Below are 22,138 nucleotides of genomic sequence, written 5' to 3'. Positions count from 1 at the left end.
TTCCCTCAGATATATCCGAGCAGGAAATAACCTCGAAACTGACTCTGCACGGGTTCTGGGTCGAGACTCTTAGGCTTCGTCTCCCTCGGATAAAAAGGAAACAATTTTCATACGACTGAAGGAAACATTATACGAAATATTCGTCGTATAACTGAAACCTAAAGCAAAGATCGTTTTCTACACCCATGGGCCATCTTAAAACATGAAAGCTTCGGCTTACTCGGCCTATCAATCTCGACAAACGCCCTTTGGCCCTTGGCTAACTACGCCTTCCCGTAAAGCCCGAACCAGAATTCGGCATCCCTTTAAGGAAAAATCGTAAACTAACACAGCTTTGGTGTTAACACAAAAGTGCCATGGTTTAATCCTTTACCAACAACGTCCTTGGCTATAAAGCTGAGCACAGCCTTCATGCAAAGCCAAAACAATTGAGCGACCACCGCTCCAATAACTTGACGGCTAAACGGTAATCCCCAATTTGTCTTGAAACGCCAAGTAACGATTACACAAACAATTATCGTATGACCCAGAAACGGGAATCATACGGTAAATTCGTCATAACAAAACTCAGTCCTAACAACCAAACAGTTAACGGAAAGGTTGAACTTGTCAAAAATTGACCAAGTTCCATATACTACGATTCACTTTAAGCCCGCTGTGTTTTACTTGTAAAATGCGGCATGTAAGGAAAACTCGTAACATAGCTCCTATAGCTATACGAAACATCTTCAAATATACACGAAAGAAATCTCGGAAGGCCAGCACCTCACAAAGCACAGTATAGGAGGATGCCTCTTTCCGGGGAAAAATTTATGCGATCCCTTGGTCCTAACTCCTAGATCGCAATCCAAATCCAAACAGGAACAACAATTTTGGCTGCAAACATCCGTAGACAAACCAAAATGTTTCTCAAACGCAGGGTTAAGACTATAAACCCTTGCAAGACCGCATAACATCTTCAAGCCCGCGAACATTTCGAGCACGAAACGCGGCATACGAAAGAGAAACCAATCTTCAGCATTGCGAGACGTCGCAGACGCTTGAAGAAACATTTTTAAAGAAAAATACCTTCCTCGATAAAAACACCATCTTGGAGGACCAAACAATCATACTCACTAACACCCTCTTAAAACACGTATCCTTCGCGAAGATTCAAAAAAGGTAATATCTACCAATAAGTTTGTTGCTGATCACAACAAACTCTTAACAGTCCTAAACAGACTTAGCCATCTCGTAGAGATAGCTCTCATACACCCGACACAAGGGTAATAGCGCTATAAAAGAAATCCAAAATTTTGGTCAGTACTTCCAGGAGACTTAGAAATTGTCCTTGGAGAGATGTTCGGTTTCAACCATACAAGTCATATAAGCCGAGAACCTATCGCGGACTTTAAATCGGTATGGAATCAGGTTGAAACTGTAACGGGATACGTAAGCCGAATTAGTCATCGCACCCCCTAAAACCAGAAGTAAGCCTAGGTCTTGCCCTAAACCCAACACACTGGTCTCTAACATCTCTAGGCATGATATCAAAAGATACGAGATCCCAAAATATGCCTCTTCACTTGTATTCCAATGTTCATGAAGTTCTGAAAAGAAAAATTTTCGTACATTCTCATCTAAAATGAATAGTGAATATAACAATCTACAAAGAGTTAGATATGAGATGACAACTCGTACTCTTCCCTCTACAATCAAACGAATACAAACATGTTCTTAAAACGCGAAACACAATTTATTAAAAAAGTCGCAAAGCGGCTGGGATTCGAAGCCACACGCTTTAAGTCCCAAAAACATAAATACGGCCACACTTGGCCAAAGCAAACAGCCAACAAGGATAGTTTCAAGGCCGACAAAGGTCCAATATAAAGTGCCATCAATAGCAACATGCCTGATAATCTCTACATGAGACATAACAAAACCGTAAATGTCTCATTGGAAAACAGATCATAAGCATCTTAACTCCAAGACGAACTACGAAAGGCTTGATCCCTTCGACAAGGGTACGTAGGCAGCCTTCATAAGGCGCAGCCCCAATAAAAAAAAACTTTTCTTTATATGCATAAGTTTTTCTTCGTCAATGTTTGTCTACGAATATTTGGACACGAACTTCGTCCAACGTGCCTATCTTGCCTAACTCGCCTAACCGCATGCTAGAATCTCATCAACGATCCACGTTAGGGTCAAAAACGGTCACGACGAAGTTAACATCCAAATCTCCGTAAAAATCAGCGTGAACATTTTTTACGAAAGTTATTCTTCGTAAAAAGAATCTTCACAAAAAACCTTGCGGTAAAATCTTGTTCTAATCTCAATCAAACCGCTAAATACGGATTTTCCGGAGGCAACAGACACGTATCCAAATCGGCCACGGACAAGCTCAAGTATGACCATCGGACCACGCACAAGCCAAGCTCGGTAGCTGCGTAGCGATTGAGCACGCACACGGCTCGGTCGCTACATAGCGACCGAGCTTGGCTTTAGCTCGGTCGCTATGTAGCGACCGAGCTCAAGCCAAGCATGGTCGCTATGTAGCGACCAAGCTCATACACGGCTCGGTCGCTACGTAGCGACCGAGCTCAAGCTAAGCCCGGTCGCTACATTGCGACCGAGCTCAAGCCAAGCCCGGTCGCTACGTAGCGACCGAGCACGCACACGGCTCGGTCGCTGCGTAGCGACCGAACTTTCCCAAAACGTCAATACGACACGAATCGATGCATTCTCGTCTACTCTTTAATGCTATCTCCCGTAGGCCATGGCTAAACCATTCTTTGTTTCTCATCACTCGAAGTCATCAGTCAAACTTTATAATAGAAACCGCAGGAAGTTTGTTTTTATCGAAGAAACCGTAATAAACGTTTCGAGTCAAAGACGGCCCAGAGAGGCCTAAAACGCAACTCGAAGCCCACTTACGATTTATTAACCGAAAACCCATAAGCCGTATGATGGTTTATGCTTGGTCCGTAAGGCAAGATAAATGTCAAGTTTCCGCGGATAAATGTGAAGTTTCCGAAGATAATCACGAAGATCGGGAAAATTGGAATATCTCCATTTTTCAGCTATGACGGCTTAAGGGCAGAAGGGGAAAGACGCAAAACAACCTAGGAACAAGTGTATAAGGAGTCCTAGGTGAGAGGCAAAAGGGGATCGGAGACACATCAAATTTAGCACTTAGAGCATTTTACTCAACTTTCTGTTTCTATTATTCGAGCTGTGACTCAATTAGGTCTTGCAGTCTTAGGGTTTTAGAACTAGGAATCTCGCCAACAGCTCTCGTAGCCCAGGCTCTTACCTTGTTGTAACGCTCAAACGCGGATTCGGGATAAGATCTATTTTGCTCTCTTTTCGATTTCTTATTTTTCTCGTCTTTATTTCGTGTTCCGATTGCTTGGCGTGTGGTTTAGCAGATATATGAGACCTCTGGGAAATTAGGGTTTTCCTAACTTTTCTAATTTAAACGGAAATCGACAGTGCGAATTTCGGTTCTCACACCTTAGCACACTTCTGTTGTTGTTTGAGTTTGTTATTGACACATAAGATTTTTGACCCAGTTCCCTTTCGGTACATCTGGAGAGAGGACGACACTCTCAACGATTCACTAGTATCAGGTGTATACATGAGCTTCCTTACACAACCACCTCTGTGTTTCTCTATTCACCTAGAGACAACACAACAATAAGCTAAAGGCTTAAGCTTACTGAAACTTGTGTGTATAGGAGATGAAATCTACAGTCCAAAGAAGCAGAAGTAGTCTAAGACTCTTGACCGGATCCCCCTTTGCTTCTCCTCTACCTTCTTTGTAGATACTCCTTCCAACTTTTCTCTTTGCTCTTGCTTCTTGCCTCTTTCCTTTATTAATCTCACTTTGTGCCAAATGAATGTTATGAGTGTTATGAAGCAAGAAATTAGATTTAGAGAGTATTTATAGTGTCTTTCTAAACTCTACCACTAATGAGTTTTCGACCACACTAAAACCAAAACAAACCAAATTTTTTCAGTCCAATACACATATATGCATATGCATCCACCGAATGGCATCCACCTGACCAGATGCACACACTCAACATATATTCTGGCCCTTGGTTTCAGCACAAATTAACAATGGTCTGCTCACATGCGATCCATGTATGTGAACTGTGATCATCATATATATACAATATATAATTACAATTTACAACTCATACACGGTTCATTCGTCTCATTATGATTATTTAAGACTCTTATACGTGAGTCGTGACGTTATCCCATTCTCATTTGAAAAGACAAAACAAAAGGAGCAGATTCACGGGTTACATTATTTTTACTACACGCCAAATCGACCCGCAATTCGCAACCTTGTACCCGCGTCAATACATTTCTCCCATTAAAAATATATTTTTAATATTTTTGTTTGAGCTAGCTTATCACTATTTTATATTTACTTATCAGTTTCATTATTATTGTGTCTGCTAACGACTCTCAATCTATGCCATAACAGGACAACTTTATGGATATGAAAATAATTCCAAGGATAGTCATCAATCACGGACTCAATCACTTCTCGTGGGAAGCTAAGATCTTAAAAGGAGCTTGGAAAAGGTCTAGAGAACGTAAACCAAGATTTAATTATATAAATGTAATATTGGTTTATTAGTATAAACACATAATAATTATGAGATGGGTCACATGAGTCCGAAGTGATTTTTTTAATATATATGTAATTTGTTAGATTTTGAATAGTTGAATATTCCATCAATAGTCTAACATTTCTTGCATGTTGTTATCTTTTGACATATTAATCAAAAATTTTGTGACAACACTAGTGAAAATTTTGTGACAACACTAGTGAAAATAATTCTCAAAAACTAGTTGAATATTCCATCAATAGTCTAACATTTCTTGCATGTTGTTATCTTTTGACATATTAATCAAAAAATTTGTGACAACACTAGTGAAAATAATTCTCAAAAAAAAAAACACTTGGGTTACTTTAACTTGGTAAAACGTAACAAATGGTTACACAAGGGCCATCATAGTTTGGAAATTTGCACTAAAATTAACCATCCACGGAATCCTACGAATATTCTACTTGGAAGTTAGCTTCTATTAAAAACTAGGTTTGACTGTAATTTTTTTTTTATAAAATGTTAAATTATTATACTAAAAAATTGTATATCAGCTATTCACTTTTTTTAACGCTATTTTATTACGATATTACTGAGAAAGATTACATAGACGATTCGACAACCGACAATATTATCTGCCTTATAAGGATCTACGACTAACTGCATCACCTGAGTTGTCCTACGAATATCACGTCTGACCGAGTTTTACTTGCACCATGTTGAAGATCTATTGTAAGCCTTTCATCCGTAGTCTACATAATTGTTTAATAAATCGCTCTCTCCGGGAATTGAAACATGGACCTGCTGGTGTAGAATCATTAATGAACTCTTAGTCAAAAACATGGGCTTCCACTGCTATTCACCTTTATATTATCAAATCTTCATTACGATTTAATTTGGAAAGTCGAGAGAATTGACATCCATGACCGCTAATTTACAATTTCGTTAAGATCAGATAGTGAACTTGTATTTAATTACAAGTTTTTTTTTTATTAAATACAAGTTTTTTTTTGGTACAATAAACTGGTATATGTTTTGGTTGGTCTCTTGCCTTTGAGTTTTGACATTATAAAAAGGTAAGAAAACATTAAGACCGTTAAATCAATATGCTAATTGATGACAAAATACAAACCGTAATCATGTTATTACTTAAGGTTTACCGTTAATTTTTTTACATTTTAAATCAGCTAGATTATGGCCCGATATTTTTTAACAAAATCTAATTTACAATATCAATAGATTTTAACATTTTTTTATAAGTAATGTTTTAAAATTTATATTCTAGTGTATTTGAAAACTATATAATTATATTATTTTATATTTATATTAAATATGCAAAATTATCTAAAATGTTGCTTAATTTTATTTTTAATTATTTTAACCCATTTCAATACAAAGTTTTGATAAATATCTGTAATTTGTTTGATTAAATTTGTGATATATACTTATTTGATATTTTTTTAATTATAAAACTTAGTTGATGTTAATTTATTGACTATAACATTTTATTAGTATAAAACTATTTGATGTCAACTTAAACCACACATAATCTCGCTGTTCTTAAGAATAAAAAATTAAGAATAAGAATCTAATATTTATTATTTTTAAGGGATTGCAATTTTTTTATGAAAATACAAAACAAAATAATCTCTTAATTTATCTAATTTTATATTAAATGATTTTTGTAGTATCTCAACTCGCAAAAATATTTATACTTATTTTCAATTTTATAAATTATTCGAGCGGTTTTAAATTAAATAATTCGAAGGAAGATAAATAAAAAGTTATTAAAAAGGTATGACCTAATGTTTTATATTGTTTGGACACAAGATTAGTTATTATTGGGAAAAATTATATAAATTAATAATGTTGGGACTTCAGTATTTTATTAATTATAGAGTTTTTAATTTACAAAAAGTTTCCTTTTTAGATTTTCTATTTTAAGATATATTTTTTCTAAAATAAGAAACATATTTAATTTTAGTGTAATATACATTAATTAATTTTTTGAAACTCGATATTTATATTAGTTTTATTCTGTTATTAGATGTATATAAAATATATTTCGAAGAATTTAAAGTGGTTTTAGATATATTTTTACTAATCTCATAAAAATATATTAAATATTAAGAAAATATAAAGATAATTCTATTGTGAATATAAAAGAAACAATATAATGGTTCGTTTATACTTATATAAAATGTATGTAAATATAAATTATTAATTTATAGTTTTAGTGAGACCATATATTTACATAAGATTTTCTAAGAAAATATTATATTATTATTTTGTTGACTTTAGTTATATTTTAAATCTGCTCAACTTGTAACCGGATAAATTTATTAATTTATGATGTTTATTAATGTATGGAATATTAATTTATAGAATTTCTACTGTATGTTATTTGGAAACACATTACAAATTTAGTAGTATAATGTTATTTTTATAATTAGAAGAGTGGATTTAACTATATAATAGAATGGTGTATTTAATTTAAAAAACTCATAAAAAAAGTTACGTCGATGAAAATGATTATGTTTTAATAAAAGAGATGGTTTGTGATGAACGTTTTATCCCAGCTAAATAGAAATCTAGCAAGTCCTTGCAAAAAGAATGACCTTCGATGAGTAACATAATTTCTTAAGTCTTAGCAAAAACACTATAAGCATCCGTTTGTGCATAGCACACATGTTACCAGCCAATATGTAAATGCCCTTATGAGTTATGACTGTGGTTTAAGAAAATTGAGAAGGTCAAATAACAATGCCAAAGTCAATCATTTGTCTCGCCACTGGCAAAACAGTCATTGCACTACAAAATATTTTCAATCTTGTAGTCTTTTTTTTTCCTATTTGTTGTTGGTTTAAATCTATAACATTATATAGCCTTAGTAATACCATCAGCCAAGAAGGTAATAATATACTTTTAAATCTATAACATTATATAGCCTTAGTAATACCATCAGCCAAGAAGGTAATAATATACTTTCTCAAAAAAAGGTAGTAATATACGTGGCTGAATTCGTTGAATTCTCAAAAAAAAAAACAACTAAAATCCCAAAAACCAAACAATAATTCCAAAAACTAAACCTGAAAACTTAAAACTAAATCTTAGACAACAAATCTTGATTTCGAACCTCAAAAATTAAAAATATAAATTCTAAGACTACGCCATAAACTTCAAAATTGTATATATATAACCTTACAATTATAGAATTATTACTAGTCTACGAACGTACGTAAATTCAAGAAAGCTTGACGAAACCCGTCGTACCTAATTTTTTTTCTTTTATAAAAGGAAACCCTTTACTTCTAATTACGAGCAAGTGACAAGTATATTTATTCTTACTCATCCCATATATATTTATCCTAAAGCATTACAACATGTTTTTATAACCACGTGTCATCACTAAAATAATTCTTAGAATCATTAGAAAAATAAGTTGATCTATATAAATATATATTATACTTTTTATTAAACTAACTATCAAATTGATAAGTAGTGTACAAAATAATATTTTAATTTTTTTCTTAAATAAAAACTACGGAATTAACTAATATGATTAACATATATATAACAATTAATGATTATGAATAATACATATTTGATAAACAAAATGTATCCTCTCTTTTTGTTTAATTTTATATTATTAAAAGAAATTAAATCATGCTTTAAGCATATAATAAAAAAATAGTTTTTCTTATATGTTATATTTTGAAGTTTTTTAAATGACTATAAATTATTAAAAATGGTAAAAGTCTCACATAAAATTTTTTTATGATCAATGGTTTAAATGTTTTTGTTGAGACAAGATACAAATGATCATAAATCGTATAAATAAGACGTCTCATTAATAGATATTTATATTATATATATTAATATCATCTAAATTAAATTATATACTATATAAAATATATATAAATATGTTAATTTAAAAATTTACATTAAAAAATTATTGAGATCATAATATTTTAACTTTGAAATTTGTATTGATAAATCTCATATTAAAAGTTTTGTGACTAACGGTTTAAATTTTTGTTACAACAAATATACATATATATGCTAATAAAATCATATGAATAGGATGCGTCAATATTAAATATTTATATTAAAACATAGTATGTATATATATATATATATATCTATGTCAATATCACTAAAGTTTATTTACCAAAAACATGATTGTAAATAAATAAAATGTATTGGTTTTAATTTATGTACTTACACTAATGTATATACTTTTACGTATACAAATTATTTTTTAAATAGGAAGTTTCTAATATTTTATCGTGACAATCCCAAAAATGCACTTCTTCAAATTGAACTGATTTTTAATATTGGAAGCACTGTATATATATATTATTTCATTCAGATTAAATATTTTAGTTTTGATTTTTATTTTTAAAAAACTTTTAATGAAATATCACGACAAGATTCCAATCACCTCATTTTGATTTTGTTTGAAGAATGAGAGATTTGATCATTCGTTTAATATTTATTTCTCCATAATACCCTATCTACCTATTATAATAGTAAGAATGAGAGATTTAAACTATTTATTATAAGTTTTTTGGTTTATCATTTAATAAATCAAACAGTTGTTATTTTATACACAATTTACATATACTAGAATAGTAAAGTATTATATATATATATATATATATATTTTATCCGTATACTCTTAAGTAACTAAACCTCAAATCGTAGGTTAAATTGACACTTATGTAATTCACCGAATTCATAGAAGAAATTAAAAAAAAAGAAACAAAACTTATATCAGTGAAATAGAAACGAGAACGAAAGCACGGTTTTATAGAGATGGAAAATGAAATCAGTTATGGAGAGTCAATAATAAACAAATCGAGAGTAGAAAACCTACTCACCTTTCATCATTTTAAATCGATGTTGCCTATCTAGTTTTTATGATTTGTGTCTGCTGCAAAACTTATTTTTCTTTTGTGCATATGAAGTTTTAAAAATAATTAAAATGAGATATAATAAATTAACTTTTCAATAACGACGATACATTTAAGTGACCAACATTTTGTATTCATCATTTTAGCATAAATAAAGATTATATTGTTGCAAAATGTTAAAATAACAAACATTAATATAAAAAAACTCATTAGCGCGCACGCACGCGGATTTTATATCATAGTCCAACTTCAATCATCTCATACACAGCAATTTGGCACGTTCATATCATCACGGACGATGATAATGAAAACATTATAAAGAAAACAAAAAAAACTTAGAGATTCCGTTGGTCTATATAAAGAGGACGCAATAGTTTTAACGTACTTCATCACTTCCTCACTAAACCAAACGGAGAACTCTAAACCCCAAAGATGGGGATTCTTCACAAACAAAACCTCTCCTTTGTGATACTTCTCCTCCTTGGTTTCTGCGCCGTCTCTTACGCTTGTGACTGTAGTGACCCTCCAAAATCATCTCCACACCCCGTTAAACCTCCTCAACATCCCGTTAAACCGCCTAAACCACCCACTGTCAAACCACCACATCACACTCCAAAACCACCCACTGTCAAGCCACCACATCACACTCCAAAACCACCCACTGTCAAGCCACCTCATCACACTCCAAAACCACCCACCGTCAAACCACCTCATCACACTCCAAAACCACCCACCGTTAAACCACCTCATCACACTCCAAAACCACCCACCGTTAAACCACCTCATCATATCCCAAAACCACCTCATCATACCCCAAAACCACCCACCGTTAAACCACCTCATCACACTCCCAAACCACCCACCGACAAGCCACCTCATCACACCCCAAAGCCGCCCACCGTCAAGCCTCCAACTCCGTACACTCCATGCCCTCCACCTTACACTCCAAAACCACCCACCGTCAAGCCACCACCTCCGTACACTCCATCCCCTCCACCTTACACTCCAAAACCGCCCACCGTCAAGCCACCACCTCCATACACTCCATCCCCTCCACCTTACACTCCAAAACCGCCCACCATCAAGCCACCACCTCCATACACTCCATCCCCTACGCCTTCTCCTCCACCGCCAACTCCAACCCCACCAGTCGTAACCCCGCCACCACCGCCAACTCCAACCCCAGAGACGCCATGTCCGCCACCGCCACCTCCACCAATTCCGTGTCCTCCTCCACCTCCGGCACTAACGCCTGAACCGGAGACGTGCTCCATCGACGCACTGAAGCTAGGCGCGTGTGTGGACGTGCTTGGCGGCTTGATTCACATCGGACTAGGAAAAAGCTATGCAAAGGCAACTTGTTGCCCAGTTCTTGGCGGTTTAGTGGGTCTTGACGCAGCGGTCTGTCTTTGCACCACCATTGGAGCCAAGCTTCTCAACATCGACCTCATTATTCCCATTGCTCTTGAGCTTCTCGTCGACTGTGGCAAGACTCCACCTCGTGACTTCAAGTGTCCTGCTCCACAGAAAAAGACTCCTCTCTTGGCTTGATCTTTTTGTGTTTCTTTTCATACAGTAAAAAATGGTTGAGATCTCAAGATCTAGGTTCTTCTAGATGTTTTAACGATTACGGAAACAGGGATTAAGAAGGATCTAAGTTTTGTTATTGCTCTTATATTAAAAAAGAAAACTTTATGTAACTGTAACGTGATTGTTTGGATAATGTTATATGAAATCTAAATTTCAAAGGGAGTGACGGAATGTAATGAAATATTCCTTCAGTAATATATGTCTTTTAAACTATTCAACTACAAAGCTGATGAAAATGTTATGGCTTGTGAAAATGTTGTGAACAAATGTGAATAAACTCTACGAAATCAAAAGAACTGGATAGAAGCTAAGTTGATATGTGTATAAGCATATGTTGTATATGTGAGGGTCTATTATTTTGTGGAAAATCCCACCCTTAGAGCATGATTATCCCTATAACCTCATAAGGGTTTCTTAATCACTTTTTTTAGTATTAAATGTGTGTTAAGAATTTAGTTAAGAAACAATTAATCTTAACTTGGGTTCTTAAAAAAAAAAAGTGAATGATGATTAAAGAGAGAAAGAGAAAATGGATGACTTTGGTTTTGTGAATAAACATAAATATAACAGAACAACTACAAGAAGAAGACACAACATAAACATAACAGAACATTAACTCCATTACAGAATCAAGAGACAAAACAACCTAAACAGAGCTTCTTCTTAAACAATTAAAACTCATCCATTACAGAGAGAATACTCGAAAGAAACACTAGTAAAAATCTATCGCATATCCACTGTAATGCCACTTAAAAACCGTGGCTATTTAAAAGAAGCCACGAAACCGCCACGTAAAAGCCACGGTAAAATTAAAAAAGCCACGATCAAGTCACGAAACAAAGCGTGGCAGGTTAAAGCCACAGAAGCGCTACGAAATTTTCGTGGCTGTATAAAATAGCCACGAATTTGCCACCAATAAAACGTGGCACCATTTTGTTTTTTTTGTGCCGACATCAAAAAGGAAGTGTTACGTCCAATCGTTTGACGAAATGGGATATAGCCACGGTTGTTTCATGGCTGTTTCGTGGCTATACATGCTTTTTGAGTCTTTATTCTGGTTATGGCAGAGAAATATTCGTTTGGCAATGATATTTTAAGGGAGCCACGAATATTTCGTGGCCTTGTCGTGGCTATTTCGTATCATATATACGCTTCATAACCGTGACATTTAGAACTTTTGTTCTTCTCTCAAATTTTCAGAACAAAATGTCTTTCTACTTTCAATCTAGAGAATGGATGGATCAAAGAATTGATCCTGAGAGTAATCAGGTTTCTGAAATATTTCTTGGAGGTGTTGATGCATTTATTCAATTTGCGTGTAATCAAGAAGATTACAAAGAAAGAGAAACTTTGTTGTGTCCGTGTGCTCGATGCAAAAATGTGAAGCAACGTGAAGCAAGAGTTGTCGCACGACATATATTCTTGTACGGTTTCAAGGGAAATTATTATTTTTAGACGAGTCATAGAGAGAAATTCAACGATGTTGGTGAGAGTTCCGGGGCGAATCATTTGACGGGTGAAGAAGAAATGTTAGAGACTCCTATTTGGAATGCTTATGAAGATCACCAGCAGAATATTCCAGAGGTACCCGCAGACATTGCGCCAGCTTACATGCCGGAAGCTATAGAAGAGACAGACATAGCACAACCCTATCATGATAGTGTTTTTGAAGCATTTGAAGCAGCGACTCAACTTCCCTACGAAGGATGTGCAGAAAGAATTTCTCAGTTGTCTCTTGCTTCGCGGATGATGAAAGTGAAGACAGATTATAATCTACCAGAAGCTTGTGTAGATGAGATATCTGAAGTATTTAAAAACATACTTCCGCAGCCAAATAAAGCTCCAGCAACATATTACGAGACAAAGAAACTGACACGGTCGCTTGGGTTACCCTTACAGAAGATTGACGTATGTGTGAAGAACTGTATGTTATTTTGGAAGGGAGACGATGCGAAGTTGGTCAGTTGTCGGTTTTGTGGAGAAGATCGCTACTACCCAAAGAACGGAAAAGGTAAAAACAAACCGAAACAGAGAATGTTTTACCTCCCAATAGCAGATCGTCTGAAACGTCTATACCAACTTGAGGCGACAGCTTCCAATATGCGGTGGCATAAGGAACATGTAACTCCGGAAGGAGAAATACATCATCCATCTGATGCCATAGCGTGGAAACACTTCAGTGAGTTATATCCTGGATTTGCTGCTGAAAGCCGGAACATTTATCTATGCTTATCAACGGATGGGTTTAATCCGATTGGTATGAATGGCGAAGCACATTCCCTTTGGCCAGTTATTGTAACTCCATACAATTTACCTCCGGGAATGTGTATGAAAAGAGAATTCTTATACCTTTCGGTGCTAATTCCCGGACCCAAACATCCAAGAAAAAGCTTAGATATTTACCTTCAGCCGTTGATTGAAGAGTTACAGAGTTTATGGAAAGATGGTGTGGAGGCATATGATATTTCAAGGAAAGAAAGATTCATAATGCGAGCAGTGTTGATGTGGACGATAAGCGATTTTCCAGCGTATGGGATGCTTTCAGGTTGGACGACACATGGTCGGCTATCGTGTCCATATTGTCAAGATGAGACAGGTGCATTCTGGTTACGTAATGGACGGAAACATAGTTGGTTTGATTGCCACAGAAGGTTTTTAGATGAAGATCATCCTTACAGGATAAACACTCAAGCATTTACACGGGGAAAACAGTTGTGGATCCTCCTCCACCATGGTTGACCGGAGAAGAAATATTGCGTGAGAGGATAAATAATATAAAAGGTTTATCAAAGTCCGTTGAATGTGGAGGGAATGGACATGATAATCCATCCAAGACAATATCTGAATACGGAGTTACTCACAATTGGGTTAAGAAGAGTATTTTCTGGGAGTTATCGTATTGGGAAACTCATCTTCTTCGGCATAACCTTGATTTCATGCACATTGAAAAAAACTTCTTCGATAACCTCACGAACACATTGTTAAATGCTCCTGGAAAGACAAAAGACAACGTCAAAAGCAGATTGGATCTTCCAGGTCTATGCAAAAGGCGTGATTTAGAGATGAAAGAGGATGGAACGATGCCCGTGCCAATATTCAGGCTGTCAAATGCGGCTAAGCGAGAATTCCTTCTGTGGCTGAAAAATGATATAAAATTCCCCGATGGATATTCCTCCAAATTTAGTCGATGTATTGACGAAAGCAATTTAAAGCTACATGGACTGAAAAGTCATGATTGTCATGTCATTATGCAACGACTCTATCCATTTGCATTCGCGGAACTTCTTCCAAAAAATGTTCATACGGCAATTAGAGGTATTTATTTTTTATGTTATCTTAATAATTACTATGATTGATGTTATAACTTTAATGTTTTGTTTACAGATATTGCCCTCTTTTTCCGAGATATCTCTTCGAGGATTTTGAAAGAATCAGATATTGATCTTTTAAAGGCAAATATCGGTGTGAAGCTTTGTAACTTGGAAAAGATTTTTCCTCCATCGTTCTTTGATGTTATGCAAAATCTTCTTGTGCACCTTCCAGATGAGGTAGCCTTAGGTGGGCCCGTCCATTTTAGGTGGATGTATGTATTTGAAAGATACATGTACCATTTAAAGAAGATGGTCAGAAACAAAGCACGCATTGCGGGTTCGATAGTTGCACAATGGATAAACGAGGAGATTTCAAGAGCATCCTCAAATTATTTTGGTCATCCTGAGATCATGAGCATTCCAGAAGGTCCAAATGATATTCGTTTCTCATACAATTATCCGGATGTACCACCTTTGTTTTACCACGAAGGGAGAATCAGTGGTCAATGCTCAACTGGTTGGTTAAATGATAAAGATAACACCGTTCTTCAGACATTTATGATGCTCAACTGTGAAACATTTGCTCCATATGAAAGGTACCTTAATATTATGAAAATATAATATAAATACATATTTCTAGTTACATAATTAATATTTTAAATGTGTGCAGGATGTTTGAAGAATATATGACACGGAGTATTCCTGATATTACTCCAGTTGCAATGCAAAAAGCGAAAGACACCAACTTTGCAGAGTGGTGCAAAGACTATGTGAGCTTTTGTTTTAATATTATCAAGTTCCACAATTTATTTATTTTATGATGTAATTTATAACAATGTTATTCTATTGCAGATTAACGATGCGACTCAGTTTTACACATTTCCTATGTGGATGTTGGATTTTGTACAAGGTCCTAGGCGCAATTATAGGTCTTGGCCAATATATCACACCCGGGGATACACTTTCCACACACATAACCACGGTCAAAATAGAAAAACTCAACATTATGGTGTTTGTGTTCCTGGAACCAATGAAACAGACTACTATGGCCTCATACAGGAGATTATGATGGTGGAGTATCATGGTGATGTTGGCTTGAAGGTCATGATTTTTAAATGTTTGTGGATTGACACCACGGAAAATCGCGGTATGAGAATACATCCATCTGGTCTTGTTGATGTCTCACCACGAAGACAATATGTAAAATATGATCCTTTTGTATTACCTGGTAAGTGAAATATATATGTGCTTGAGATTTAATGTTTGATGAAAAGCCATAATTTTAAACTTTGATGTTATTGTATCATGACCAGGTAATTGTGATCAAGCATGTTTTATTTCTTATCCACGGGTACGTCGACATTCTGCCGATGATTGGTGGGCATGCGCAAAAATTATTCCTCGAGGAATCCGAGAAACGTCCGAAATTGCTTTAACTGCGTGGCAGGATGATAGACGTGACCAAGTTGCAGAAAGTTCATTGTTACGGGTGGAAACACATGTTGTTGACGATGTTTCTGATTATGATCTTGCCCCGGTGAATCCTCCAAACGATGAATATGTATCAGATGTTGAGGTACAATCAGACGGTGATTCAGAGTAGTCAAATATATGCTTAAGGTTGTAAAATATGTTTTAAGGTTTGTAAAATATGTTGTAAGGTTGTAAAATATGTTATAAGGTTTGTAAAATATGTTGTGAGATTGTTGGAAAAATTATATTATGTAAAATATATGAATGTATGAAGGGTTTGAATTGTAGTTGTTGTATGGGTATAAGGTTTGATGGAAAAGAGTTTGGGTTTTAGGGATTGTGCTTTAGGGGTTGGGTGTTTGTGGTTACGCGTTTTTAGATAGAGACACGGTTTAAGTGGCTGTTTCGTGGCTATAAGGAAAATAGAGAAAACCAATTGGTTTGGCTCGAATTTTTTTTGGTTTCCCGTGAGATATTACATATTGCCACTGTAATTGCGTGGCTAAATCGTGGCTAGTCCAAAATTTTGGTAAACCAATTGGATTGGCTCCAGTTGATTTGGTTTTGGCTCCAATTGTTTTTAATTTCGCGGTTCAGTGCCACGGTTTAGCCACTGATATTTCGTGGCTTTAGAAAAGGGTTTAATAATTCAGTTTTCTTCTTTCTTCTCAACACTTAGAGAAAAAAAGACATACTCTCTCTCTCGACTCGCGACGGAACGGTTCTTCTCCTCTCTGTTTCTTGTGTCGCCATCTCCGGTTCAATCTCGCCGTCTCCGATTCAATTTGCCGTCTCCGATTCCATCTCCCACCTCTCATGGTAACCCTCTCTCTTTCTCTTCTCCTTTCTCGGAGATGAAACCCTTCGATTCTCGATTCGATATGATGTTTTAGGGTTTTCGATCTAGGGTTTCGATTTCTCTCTATCTTGTTTGATTGGTTGTTACATGTCTACTTTCTGTTTCGATCTAGGGTTTTGTTTATTTTAGAGTATCGATTAGGGGTTTTGTCTGTCTACTTTCTGTTCTTCGTTTAGATTTGTCTTTCTCTCTTTCTTGACTCTAAAGATGTGTTCTTGTTGGTTTTGTACAGATGAACTCAACAAGAGCACCTGGAACACAAGCTGCGTCTCCTCCTATGCCTTCGGGTGCTACTGGACCCGCTGTTTACCATGCTTGGTCTCCTCCTATGCCTCCTGGTGCTACTGGAGCCGCTCCAAACCATGCTGCTTCCTCATCTCGTTCCAACAGCTACCCGCAGATGACCCTTAATGCGATGCTCAACTCACCTGCTAGGCTCTCACAGCCACATCTCCATCCTGATAAACCGAATGGAGCTTTATGGTAAGATCACTTCCTCATCTTTGAATGTTTCTGTTATTTGAATTGGGTCTTTGATTAGTTAGGATTGTTTCTGTTAGGATTGTTTTGTGAAATTTTAGGTATGATTTTGTCATAGTCTTGTTTCAGTTACTGATGTTTGTTATCATCTTAGGTTTGGTATTGACCCATGTATCCATGCTTTCATCCGTGCAACTTGGCAAGGATACTACATGGGTCCTTGGAAGAGTTGGAATAAGGTGCCTGAGGAAAGGAAGGATTCCTGGTGGCAAACGTTTGTGGTAATCAAAAATTACATTTTTTTTTAAATCTCTTACTGTTATTATTTCTTGTTTCTAAACCTCTTACTGTTTTGTTTTTTGTTGTAGCAAAATTTCTACTGGGAGCCTCAATTTAATGATTTGGTCTACGGTCTGTGGAAGAAGGAAACGATGACATCCGTTGGTGAAAGGATTAGCAAGAAGAAGAGGCAACACAAGAAGCCAAAGTACATCAATGATAGCGACTGGACACTGCTTCTGGAGTATTGGGCGACTGATGAAGCTAAAAAGAAAAGCAAGAAGGCTGCTAAAAGCCGCAAGGCTGATCCTGTGGGTAAAGGGTGCCACAAGCATAATGCAGGCCTTAAGTGTTTTGCAAGGATAGCGTATAACATGGTATCTTCCATGTCTGTACTATAATTTGTCTTTCTAATCTGTCTTCCTAATTTCTTTTTTTTTGCAGACGCAAGCCTCTGGTGAACCACCATCCTACACTGCCCTTGTCAGGGAGACACACTCCCGACCAGATGAGACTTTTGTGGACTATCGGGCTGAAGAACTGGGAACTCAGGCCGAGATGGAAGCCACACAGCTCTCTAACACTGAAGGATCACCAGGGAGTCCAAGTGCATCATCTGCTCCTTCTCGCCTCATGTTAAACAAGGCTTATCTGAAGGTATCATAGCTTAACATTTTTATTCTCGGACACTTTTAATCTTCTGTTCTGTTTTGACAATTGCATTACATGTGTTACCTGAGTTGATCAAATAGCCTTATGTTAGTTTCTGTTTGGTCTTGCTTGGTTTTGAATATTTTTCCATTTCTCTTGACAGAATGCTAAGAGTAAGAGGGGATATGTTTACGGACCTGGCAGTGAACAATTCAGGGAGCATGCGCCTTCTTCACGCGTCCCCAATGGTATTGCCCGCAACCTGGACCTGGAGATGCGTGTGGGCGGTCTTGAGACAACCCTCCAAAGTGTCACTTCTGATGTTGCTGGGGTGAAACAGGACGTCTCAGACATGAGGCAGGACTTTGCAGCAACAAGGGAAGCAATCAATCAGCTCCTCCAAACACTTAGGCCCCCCGCAAGCACCTACTGGACAGACTTCTGATCATCAGGCTCAAGCACCAACTGGTCAGCCTAATCCTCCCAATGGCATTTAGAAGTTGGTACTTTATCTTATAACCTCTTTTGTAACAAGGTCTTTTGTAACAAGGTCTTTTGATAGTCTTCTTAGACTCAAAACTTTTAACCTTGTCTTATGTAACTTTTTATGAATGTTGAACCTTGACTATCGTGTATATTAAGCTCTGTGTTTATTGAATGTGCAATTTTAATAATTTGAATGAATCTCTAATATGAAAATTGGCTAATTAAAACTAATCAAACCGAATGTTTTTCAAAACAGTGGATACTATAAATGTTGAATCTTAGTAGCTAAATCGTGGCTATAATAGCCACTGAAAAACAGTTTTAAACCGTGGCTAATAGTGCCACGTCGAATAAGTGGCAGTATCGTGGCTATTATAGCCACTAGCAATAGCCACGTCTTAATATTATATCGTGGCTATTATAGCCACGAAAACGTGCGTGGTAATAACGTGGCTACTAGCCACGAAAAGCCACGCTTATTTCTAGCCACGAAGCTATAGCCACGCTACTTTTCGGACATCTAAGCGTGGCTGATTTCTTTTATAGCCACGATAATTTGCTCTATAGCCACAACTTTGTAGTGGCTATGCGTTGGATTTTTACTAGTGAAAAGAGATAGAGAGGAAACTGACCGTACTAGAGCAGCAGTGGCTTGGTCACCAATCCAGCAGTGGCTTCATCACCACCAGACTGTGAATTTCCAGCTGCAAACGAATCAGAACATTATCACAATCCTGCTCCGCAACACCCTCCGAGTCAGAAGCCTGAAAACATAAACATCTTAATTACAATAAGGAATGCTCTCAACAGAGTTGAGTGAAATAGAAAAATAATCAAATGTAACATTTATCTCAGTTCAATACAACTCCTGCAGTGAAAGAGGAGAAACTGTGTTTGTTGACTTGCCTTCTCAGAGAAGAAACGAAGCTCGGACAGTTTGTATTAGACTTGAGTTAAACCTACAGTTGGATAAGTTACTGCAGGTTGTTTGGTAGGAGACAAGTATCAGATGGTGAGTTCAAGGGAAGCTTGCAGCACCATTCTTACACTGTGTTCACAACTTCGAAGGCTTTGGATAAATGTCAGGGGTGAACTTCTTGCGCAGCACTGAGACTACCCTTTATCTTCATCGCACCCCTGCCACCAACTAAAACATTCAACATTCACACAGAGACTCAGAGATCAACTTCTTGAACCAAATCAAACAAAATCAAGACAGCAGAAGCTTGGTGGATTTGGGTTTAGACACAAAAACAAAAGGCTGCTTAAAAACTTGTAATAAAATGACATTAACAAAAAAAAGACAAAACTAATGAAAGCAATATGAGGATTCATCTTGCCAGTAGCAACTTTGAAAAAAGTCATCATCTTTGAAGGAGAAAGTAGCATCCACTTTCCCTCCTTCATATTTTCCTAAAAAAATCAATTTTGCAAAATAAAAGAACAATCAATTGATTTTAAGAGGATCCAATTACGATAATCATGACTTAATTTTTCTTATTTGAATACCCAATTGCTAACCTTTGGTGACTTCCCCTTTCTTCAGATCCACGATGCAGGTAACCTCTTCAAACCCTAATTTCTGAAAAAATCAAACAAAATAGACAAAATTAACCAAAAAAATTAATTAGAACACAAATCGAGTCTAAGAAAAGGGGGGACCTACCTTGGGAGAGACTTTGATCTGATAAACGAGACCGATCTTCTCCGTGAGCTCTTTACCGGCATCGGTGGAGAGATGATGCTTCATCATATTAGTTTAGGTGCTGACACGTGTCTTTAAATGTGTGTTAAGGATCGGTTACAAAATAGCTACATTAAGGATCGGTGTTTGGGATATTATGTATTTTTGATTTAATTAAATGAGTCATTAATTTTAAAAAACCCTCTTAAGGATCGCCGATAATGATGGTCTTAGGGTTCTTAAAACTTTGTTTGTTTTAAGAACCTTAAGGGTGGGGTTCTCTACAAAATAACGGACTCCACACTTACATACGCATATACAACATATACTTATATATATATGAATTTTTTGAACTTCATCCCCATTGGAGGTGCTCTAATCCGTTTTATGGTTTGTATGTTGATTCTATGAATGAATAAATTACAATTTTTTAGATTTGTATTTATACAGCTTCAAAAATCTGATATTTTTTTACCTTTATAATAATTTCTTTATCTACTAAAATCGGATTCCTAATCTTAAAATTATATCGGTAATGCTAAAACTGTATACAGCTGCCATTTATGGCTAACGTTTTGATTTGTCGAACAAAAAAAAAGAGAAATTTTTTTTGCGACTTATGGCTAAAAGCACACGTTTGTTAAGGGAGAAGAGACTTCGTCTGAAATCAAAATGTGTTATGAACTATTACCTCAGGATATAAATGATTATGTATATACTTGTATTTATAGAGAAAATAGAATAATAAAGGAGAGAGTGAGAGTTGGTCTGTGTGATTGTGAAGAGTAAAGAAGAAAGTGATCTTATTATTGTTGTATCTTTTATCTTCTCAGAACAACAACTTAACTTAGCTATTTATAGTGCAACAAAATTACATAGTCATCATCTCTTTAATAGAGAACAAGACGCGTAGAGATGACAAAGATGATGTTATGATAGGACAAGTATCCAAGTTGGATAATCATCCTCTTTTGATATTTATCTTCGAACACTCGCTCTTGATTATCCATCTTATATTACGTAGTGTCTCGTTAAAAATCTAGTCATGGAAAAACCCATTGGGACAAAAACCATGACAAGGGAAAAAGAGTACACTGCCGTAATCTCCCCCTGAGAATAGTGGACCTAGCTTTCTCGTCACAGGTCACGCAAATGCCACATTCTGATACCATGAACGTGTTTTCGGAATGTTGTAGTCGGAAGAGCTTTTGTGAACAAGTCAGCCAGATTGTCGCATGACCATATACTTCTTGATTTTTCTCGAGTTCCCGTATGTACGAAAAAAAATCTTGGAGGGATATGCTTTTTTTTTGTCGCTTTTGATGTAGCCTTCTTTGAGTTGAGCGACACAAGCCAAATTGTCTTCAAATATTTTCGTTGGCTCTTTCTTGTTAACTATTCCGCTTGATTCTTGTATGTGGTGACTCATTAACCGAAGCCACACACACTCTCGACATGCTTCGTGAACCGCAATAGTTTATGCTTGATTCGAAGATGTCGCAACCAGAGTTTCTGGGACCGCCAAGAGATCGCGATTTCACCAATTGTAAAAACATAGCTGGTTTGTGTTCGACTTTATAAATATCATGTATCTGCAAAACCATACCAAACTCTGGGTTTCTAGGATAAATCAATCCTAAATCCATACGTACCTTGGAGAGAACAGATATGTTCTCGACGCCGTTCTAATTTCCATAAATAGGAAATGAGCTATATCTCGCAAAGACATTAGTGTCTAAAAATATATTTAATCAAATACAACTCACAAGATATATAAGCTCACATATGCTTTATTACCATTTAGC

At 36.1% G+C, this 22,138-nt stretch overlaps 2 protein-coding genes across 6 annotated transcripts; one reads left to right on the top strand and one right to left on the bottom strand.

Annotated features, from left to right (window-relative positions):
* The first annotated feature begins 9,650 nt into the window (after nt 1-9,650).
* LOC106372705 (extensin-like) lies at nt 9,651-11,272 on the top strand. Its single transcript, XM_013812979.3, has one exon. The coding sequence runs from the start codon at nt 9,953-9,955 to the stop codon at nt 11,069-11,071; it is 1,119 nt and encodes a 372-aa protein (XP_013668433.1). The 5' UTR covers nt 9,651-9,952; the 3' UTR covers nt 11,072-11,272.
* An 8,281-nt stretch (nt 11,273-19,553) lies between these two features.
* On the bottom strand, nt 19,554-21,501 carry LOC125580442 (sterol carrier protein 2-like). 5 transcript variants are annotated; one of them, XR_007318153.1, is made up of 4 exons: nt 20,316-21,496; nt 20,171-20,231; nt 19,697-19,796; nt 19,554-19,608 (listed from the first exon to the last, which is right to left on the bottom strand). XR_007318153.1 is itself a non-coding variant. In XM_048744874.1 (3 exons), exons 1-3 carry the CDS (start codon nt 20,400-20,402, stop codon nt 19,959-19,961), a joined length of 252 nt encoding a protein of 83 aa, XP_048600831.1. In that variant the 5' UTR covers nt 20,403-21,494; the 3' UTR covers nt 19,810-19,958. The 5 variants fall into 5 exon arrangements, 1 of the variants encoding a protein (XP_048600831.1); XR_007318152.1 differs by having other exon boundaries at nt 19,688-19,796; nt 20,316-21,492; XR_007318151.1 differs by having other exon boundaries at nt 19,557-19,786; nt 20,316-21,501.
* Between the last annotated feature and the right edge of the window lie 637 nt (nt 21,502-22,138).

The sequence above is a fragment of the Brassica napus genome, chromosome C1 (genome assembly GCF_020379485.1).
Source record: "Brassica napus cultivar Da-Ae chromosome C1, Da-Ae, whole genome shotgun sequence".
NCBI lineage: Eukaryota > Viridiplantae > Streptophyta > Magnoliopsida > Brassicales > Brassicaceae > Brassica > Brassica napus.
Note: the sequence above shows the minus strand (reverse complement) of the source record. Positions and strands in the feature narration are given on the sequence as shown.

Bases quoted from the DNA above. Each gene is read 5' to 3' on its own strand.
- LOC106372705 (XM_013812979.3), top strand. From the start codon at position 9,953: ATGGGGATTCTTCACAAACAAAACCTCTCCTTTGTGATACTTCTCCTC.
- LOC125580442 (XM_048744874.1), bottom strand. From the start codon at position 20,402: ATGATGAAGCATCATCTCTCCACCGATGCCGGTAAAGAGCTCACGGAG. The intron at 20,232-20,315 runs GTAGGTCCCCCC...TGATTTTTTCAG, and splicing joins AGATCAAAGTCTCTCCCAAG to AAATTAGGGTTTGAAGAGGT. The intron at 20,063-20,170 runs GTTAGCAATTGG...TGATTTTTTTAG, and splicing joins GAAAGGGGAAGTCACCAAAG to GAAAATATGAAGGAGGGAAA.